Source organism: Carex rostrata, chromosome 32 (genome assembly GCF_964058835.1).
Source record: "Carex rostrata chromosome 32, lpCarRost1.2, whole genome shotgun sequence".
Lineage (NCBI taxonomy): Eukaryota > Viridiplantae > Streptophyta > Magnoliopsida > Poales > Cyperaceae > Carex > Carex rostrata.
In genome coordinates, this window is record NC_135949.1 from 361539 (window position 1) to 369401 (window position 7863).

At 34.2% G+C, this 7863-nt stretch overlaps 1 protein-coding gene across 2 annotated transcripts; it reads left to right on the forward strand.

The window, feature by feature from the left end:
• Nucleotides 1-459: 459 nt before the first annotated feature.
• LOC144547689 (uncharacterized) lies at nucleotides 460-4219 on the forward strand. Of its 2 annotated transcripts, none has more exons than XM_078296373.1 (8): nucleotides 460-784; nucleotides 1532-1851; nucleotides 2176-2425; nucleotides 2569-2734; nucleotides 2827-2929; nucleotides 3037-3165; nucleotides 3470-3685; nucleotides 3813-4219. In XM_078296373.1, the coding sequence occupies exons 1-8, from the start codon at nucleotides 559-561 to the stop codon at nucleotides 4089-4091; spliced, it is 1689 nt and encodes a 562-aa protein (XP_078152499.1). In that variant the 5' UTR covers nucleotides 460-558; the 3' UTR covers nucleotides 4092-4219. The 2 variants fall into 2 exon arrangements, with proteins under 2 accessions (XP_078152499.1, XP_078152500.1); XM_078296374.1 differs by having other exon boundaries at nucleotides 3817-3955.
• Nucleotides 4220-7863: the final 3644 nt, after the last annotated feature.

Genomic DNA, 7863 nt, shown 5'->3' on the forward strand with positions numbered 1-7863 from the left:
CATTTGTCAGTCTCTCTCAGTCTCAAGTCTCAACTCTTTCCATTTATAACGCAGCATATTGCTACACAAGATTGTATAAATAAAGCGCCTCAGAAATACCACCTGATAATATATATTTCCCTTCTCTTCTCTTGTCAGCATCTATGTACTCTCACTCTGTTTTGCTCGGTAATAGCTGAGCTTGATCATCAGACCTTATTGAGAAAGGCCAAGAATGTTATTTCCTAATATTACTTTTAATTTGCATGTTAATCTTAAGCCATCTGTCTACTTTTGCTGACACCTGTTAGAGAAGATCGAGGAGCTCTTTCATAATTTCATTTTGACTTTTGGGTACTTTTAGAAGAAAGCTCTAACCTTTTTTCTCGCTTGTAATCTATTTCGTTCTTGTCTCTTAGCATAATTATGCATTCCTTTAGTTGGTTGTAGAGTTGGTAAGGTTCAATAGGGGTTGTTAAATAAATGTTAATCCTCTTTTGAGTTGTGCAATTTCTTCAATCTCTTAGCATAATTGCATGCAGTTCTTGAATCTATCCAATTAATTATTTTTGAAAAAAGATGGAAGGACATGGAGAAAAGAGATTGGAAAATGCTCTGTCTCAAAAGGCTTTACAGATGTCCACCTCTAATTCATGCAAAATATGGATAATTGGTTTCATTTGTGGTATTTGTTTCACCTATGTCTTTGTGCTCGTCTTCTCCCCTCTTTGGCCAAACCTTCCTCTCTCTTTCTATTTCAATTCTCCCACTGCAATTTTCAAGAATTCAAGCTTGCCTCATGCTGGTAAGGTTTCAATCTTCAATCTTTGTTTAAAATATTTCTTATGAAATTTCATTTCCTGACAGTCTTCTTTTTTGTTAGTAATTAGTAGTATATATTCGGTGATAGTTTCTTGTAATTAACTTTAGAAAAGAAATATTCTTGCTCATGTATTAAATAAGATAGTCAGAAAAGGGTAACATTCCCCCTCATGTTTAGTAATTTCTGATTTTTTATTTATCAGTTGACAGTTGTACACCTCATATGTTCAATTGTTCACCTGAGATACTTCAATTTCTTGATTTTTTTTTTTTTATTTCTCTTTTTTTGTTTGGTACGGGTTGAAAGAAATTAGTCTTATAGTAGTAACAGTTATAGTAGTAACAGAAGGCCAACCATTGAGGGTATAATGATGGGTACCCGAGATCAAGTGACTATTATTCGAACTATTACCAAAAAAAAAAAAGTAGAATTATAATTCTTTTTATTAAAAATAGTAAGATTTTTTTTAGTAGTAGTTCGAATAATAGTCAATTAGTCTCGTGCACCCATTATTGGTTGGCCCCTCAACGGTTGGCCCATCATGAGATAATGCATTATGTACTATGTAAGTATGTAACCATGGAAAGAATTAAATTTTGGGTACTAAGATGTGTACATATGGCATCCACCTCTCATTTTTACTTATATATATACATGATATTAATTACTTTATTATTTGGTTGAAGCCTTCAAGGTATATCTATTAATAGCATTTACAAAAAATCTCAGGCATTGTAGAGAACAGCGCAAACAGGAACACTATTACCATACAAGAAAAGGATGAATCCAGCATTGTGAGTCTTTACAAGACATGGAGCTTGTTAATTGACAAAAATTCAAATCATGAGGCGCAAATTCCAGCCGCTGTGCCAAGGGCTCCTCATTTGGAGGATTGCGAAAAGAATACACAGAGAAACAAGCACGTCGATAACCGTGCCGAGAACGGGAGTTTACCTGACTGGACTATTTGGAAAGGTTACATGGCACGTGTGTTGCATGAGAATTTGTCGTCAGAGGAGCAGATAGACCTCAGACCAATTACTCCTTGGGTATACAATATAATTGAATGATATACTCTCAGACTCTCAGTGAAGTAATAAGGAAAATAATCATAAAAAGAATTTAAATAAAAATTGTAAGCTCGACTTCTGATACAGAGTAGATAGTTATGTACCACACTCATACCAAGCATAACGGGCTGGTTTTCTAATTTGATACCTGTTTGGTAACTGCTTTTAATATTATTATTTTTTATTTTGGTACCTGCTTGTACTGAAACAATGCCCAAATCTCAAATTGAAATGTCAGGTACATAAGCCTGAAAAAGACATTTTATTCCTAGATTAATTTTTGGTTTTGCATACAAATGTTAGATTGAAGGATCAGACAAAGACAACTACCCTCTGACGAGGATGGTGCAAAGGGACATATGGTTGCATCAACACCCTCTAAATTGCAAAGACCCCAACATGCGATTTCTCGTGGCCGATTGGGAGAGGCTACCTGGTTTTGGCATTGGGGCCCAGTTGGCAGGGATGACTGAACTGCTAGCCATTGCTATAAAAGAGAGGCGTGTTCTTGTCACAAATTATTACAACCGTGCCGACCACTCCGGCTGTCTAGGTAACACAAGTTCTGGAGTTCTCTTGTGTACCAATCAAGCTTAACTAAATTGGGGATATGGTACCAGTGGTACACCTTTAGAAAGTCCCATAAGCCTTATTTTGTTTACTACCAAAGTTAAACAAAAGAAACTTTTGGCACAGGTACTGCACGGTCTCACTGGTCATGCTACTTTTTGGCCGAGACCTCAGTTGAGTGTCGCAATCAGGCCATTGAGCTCATGAAAAACCAAGATGCTTTGATCAATGGAGTAGTCAAAGTCAAGGAGAACTACACCTCGAAGGGAATTTGGTCAGGCCGTACACCCCGGTACATAACTTAGTTGGTTTTGCTCTTTCATTGGTCATTTTGTGCGTGCATGAGTGAAGATCATGGGTTCTATATTAATGTTTTAATTATAGGATTTGGGGTAGTCCATGGAGGAATTTGCAACCAACTACTCAAATTGATGGTAAATTGCTTACGAAACATCGTAAGATGGACAGGAGGTGGTGGCGTGCACAAGTAAAGCCTTTCTTTTAAGAACCCAAATTTTTTTTTTAATTTGAATTTCCTTTTATCCACTCTGCCTCTCTGGCCTTTTTATGCATGTATTGTTTCCTTTTTTATAGGCAGTGAGGTATTTAATGAGGTTTAAAACAAAATACATGTGTCAGCTGCTGAATGAGGCAAGGCATGCAGCTTTCGGCTTCGAAGCAGCAAAACTAGTTACTGAAGCTCTAAATGTACAGCCGCATAAGGTATTTTTATTTCATTTTTGAGTAATTTTGACAGAAATAATTGGTACAAAATCATGGATTGGAACCTCAACACCAGAAATCCCGGTTTTATAAATTGGCTTCTCCAAATAAACAAAAAATTGCATGCCCAATTAATCTTCAGTTGTGAAAATGAAATCAACCTAATCTCCAATTTAGTAAATTTATCATGAATGTTCGCGGCATTATTCGTTTGAACACTAAACAATTCCGTAAAAGTTCAAAAAAATAAATAAATAACACATTGCAATCACTGGTACCAATGAGATCATTTAATTGATTTCAGGGAACCAACGGCATTATGAAATCGGAGATAGAGCAGCTTGTGTGGTCTGACCATAGACCGTGGGTCCCGAGGCCTCTGCTGAGTGTGCACGTAAGGATGGGAGATAAAGCTTGTGAGATGAAGGTTTTCGGGTTTGAAAAGTACATGGAATTAGCAATCCAAATCCGCGAGCATTTCCCAGACCTAAAGAACATATGGCTCTCTACTGAAATGCAGGCATGCTTTTATAATATTATTTTTCTTTTTACACATCTTCTATTTTCATTTTTTTTCCTCTTCTGATTGAAATTGAATTGACAAATCAAGAGAATTCTGTCAAAATTCATCAACTCTTTCTGTGCAGGAAGTAATTGATAAAACAAGCCTTTATCCTAACTGGAACTTCTACTACACAAATGTAACACGCCAGGTTGGCAACAAGTCAATGGCTGCTTATGAGACAAGCCTCGGAAGACAGCTCAGCACGAATTATCCACTTGTCAACTTCCTACTGGCTACAGAGGCTGATTTCTTCGTCGGGGCTTTGGGTTCAACTTGGTGCTACCTAATAGATGGTATGAGAAATACCGGTGGTAAGGTTATGGCTGGATATCTGTCGGTGAACAAGGATCGGTTTTGGTGAATATTTTTAAGTGCTGTGCAGCTTGCTTGTAAATTCTTAAGCTAACTTGTAATGTAGATATATTTTGGTGAGTTTTTTGTACATAATAACTGTGTATATATATTGTTGAAATTACTTAAATTTTTTTTTTTTTTTTTGAGAAACAATAGGGGTCAAGCCCCCATTTATATTAACCTTGATCGGTTACATGTTGGGTAGGTTTCCGGGAGTGGAAACCTTGTGTTGTGTGATAAAAACAGTGGAAAAAAATAATAGTCTAAAGATTGGGGATCTAAGTGAAAGGATGAAATAAAAATGAGAAAAAAATAAATGGAAAATTAAGTGCAAGTGCGGCTTCAAACTGCACTAAACTACAGTAACCTCCAAACTTTGAATCTCCTATTAGCCATTATCTCTAAATTGCCAACCAGTATTCCCGTTTTGCCCTTCTCTTACCAGTACCAGTTGAGACAATCTCCACTGCTGGTTTATCTCCTCTAGCAACTGATTGCTTGTTTGTATTTTGTCGTTGAAGATTCTATTACATTGCTCACGCCAAATTATGAAGCTGGCAATGATTATTACCTCTTTGATTCTCTTTGGTAACTCGGTGTCTACCATTGCTTGTATAAAATCATACTCCCTTTGTCGGATATTCATCCCACCTGTAGCCTGTATTGCTTCTCTGATGATGGTGCATCCTATTAGGCATCCATTGAAGAGGCGTTTTGTTGTTTCATCACTTGCTCTGCTGTTCGCACAAAAGTGTATCACAAAATTTCAGTAGCTGTACCTTTTAAATCTTGAGTTAACTTCTGATTAAGACTGCAAGTGCACAATCCTATCGTATAGTAAAATCATGTATCGATCCACAGGACGGTTCAAATATAAACTGGGCTCTACTTAAATTAATTAGATACTAGAAGTGAGAAAATGTTGGTTTGGTTTGTTTTAAGTTCCTAAATTGGATTGCAATAATTAAATGACAGTAATTAAAAGTTTGGTTTTTAACAATTATAAAAAGGCATTTCCAGGGTTTCTGATTTTATCTTTCACTCTGCCTCTTAGCACTATTCACGCAACCCGTTTCTTTTCAAAAGCGACCCGTGTGACGCGGCCAGCGTAGCCCTTGAGTGAAACATGTGTCCTCAATGCTTGAATTTACACAAGAAAAAATTAAATAGAAGAAAATATGAAAACTAACCAGATATGGATTGAGGAGTGAGGCGGGTGCGCCTCACTGACTGGTGTGAGGTGGATCGGGTGGTTCAAGCAATTAATTACCCGTCCCCGTAATCGACTCATCATTGCCGTTAATTAGTTTGTACGTGTTACCATTATCACAAAATCTATCCGATACTTAATTAATTAACATCCAAGGTTTAATTAATGGCCCATCCGAATGAACATCTTCAACGCAATAGCATAGAAAATATCTAGAGGTTTTCTCAGCTAATTAATTAGTATTCGAATTGATATGAGGAATTAATACTATTAAGATATATTTGTAAGTGGCAACCTTCTTGGGACAGCGTTTAGGGTTTAGGGCACCAAATTAACCCTCATGCATTACAACTATATATATATATTAATTAATGATTCATAAATGAAGCCATCCTACTAACTAATTCCAAAGTCCAAACAAAATGTTCCCAATCTGTCCCTATAAGTCCAGCTCATATCACCCAAGGTAACAAAATATTTATGTTTTGATACAGGCCGTCCGATCATAATCCGTACAAATATTAAAGGTCAAATGTCATTTAATAAACAAAAATCATCCCATCCATGAGAATTGTGCCAACGTTTAATTTTTTTTATAAAATATTAATATAACTACACAAGTACACAAATTATTAAAATTATTCTTTACAAGAAGGTGTGTCAGTTATGTTATTAATTTTATTAATAGTTTATTTTAAAAAAATTGATACATATTTTCCCAGAAGATATGATTATAATTACATAAGTACACAATGTTAATGCATATAATCTATTTGACAACATAATTACAAGAGCTGACTAGATCAATAACCGTTTTATATGTACCTTCTTCGAATGGAGATTTGCGTGTCGGAATTCTCAGTTGTTTTCTTTAATTCTTTATATCATTTTGGTTTTACTCCATCAAAGAATAATTAAAAAAAACTATTTTTTGTGTGTACTTTCTCCGATGCCATAATCAAATTAATTCTCCTAGTAATATTATATAACTTTAGTTGCCTTTTGTTATTCTTGGTTGTTGATATTCTTTTTTAGTTTTCTCTAATATTTTATATTTTATTTTTAATTTATTGTTATTATTTCTATTGACCATGTTGGACGCAATATATAGTACTTTTTATTATTTTCCTTCAATAAGCTTTGAGTTTGAGCAATCATATATATATATATATATAGCTAGCTGCCAAACTTTAGAAGTTAGTTTAATCCAAAGTATCAGCAGCATAACAATATTGTTTTGCCATGCGAAATATGCATGAGAAGGGTAATTAAGTATCATTCAGTTTCCATTTTTTTTTGATAAATAGTAGATACATGCATGTTTCTGCTTTTGTGATATAATGGCATACACCAATTAAGTGTGCAAATTTACCATTTTTTTTTTAATTTTCTTTTTTGGATTCACTTGAATTGCAGTCATGGAGGCCTGAGCAACAAGCGTAGGATTTTGCTAGCATTAATTGATAAAATTCTAAGAACATTGACAGTGTTAACGTTATATTTTTTAATTGAAAGAAAATCAGTGGCATAAATTAATGTCCTCATTGTTTAATTACTGCTTGGCACGCGCGCGTGCAGCACAACATCAAACGGTTCATGCATGTTGTTTAGAAATTTATGCACTGCGTCAAGATTTATTTTCAGGTTCTCTTTAGAAGAAGATATATAGGTAGATGTTTTGAGTAGAGAGAAACATAAAACAATCAATAAAATTAACTAATTTCATATTCTATCTTACACAAGAAATAGAAGCATATACAAATAAAATGACTTCACCTGAACCACAAGATTTCTTAAGCTAATTATTTGTTGTCAAATTCAGCACACGCCAACACTTCTCAAGCAGCTGGCACGACAAACCTGTCATGCCAAGCTTGTCAAGTGTGCTTTCAAAGAACTTGCTTGACACCCATTTTGTAAGTATATATGTCCAGGGCCGACCCTGGTGCTGGACAGCCAAGGCAACCCAAGATTCAAGGGGGCCTCAAAAGAATTTTTTTTTTTTGGATATACTAAAAAAAAAAATTGTATATATTAAATAAATAAAATATTAGAGTCCAAACTTTCAATATATAAAGGGTTCAAACATTTTTATAAATAAGTATGATTTATTTGCATATCAATAAAAAAAATTGTATATATTAGTATTGTAAATAACGGTATGCGCTTGTCGAATGACGGGATACCATCAAGCGATTAATCGGTATGCAGCCGATTAATCACAATTATACGGACAATTTTGTATTTTTATTAAAATTTTGTGTATATATTCACAATTTATCAAAAATAATTTATTTAACTCATCAAACTTATCAAATAAACTTAATTTAACTAATTAGTTATATTATTATAACATGACACTATGCTTAACGATATACACACACTTTACATGTGTAAGTAACACATTTATTTAATGAAAAAATAAATTCGAGAATTAAGTGTTTTCAAATACTAATAATATATTATTTAAAAGACATGAAACATTGAAACATAAAATCACTAAATTTAATTTGTAATAACAGCTTCATTTAATATATAAACATACTGTACTGATTGAAAAAATTACATC

Bases quoted from the DNA above. Each gene is read 5' to 3' on its own strand.
- LOC144547689 (XM_078296373.1), top strand. From the start codon at position 559: ATGGAAGGACATGGAGAAAAGAGATTGGAAAATGCTCTGTCTCAAAAG. The intron at 2,426-2,568 runs GTAACACAAGTT...CTTTTGGCACAG, and splicing joins CGACCACTCCGGCTGTCTAG to GTACTGCACGGTCTCACTGG. The intron at 2,735-2,826 runs GTACATAACTTA...TTTTAATTATAG, and splicing joins TGGTCAGGCCGTACACCCCG to GATTTGGGGTAGTCCATGGA.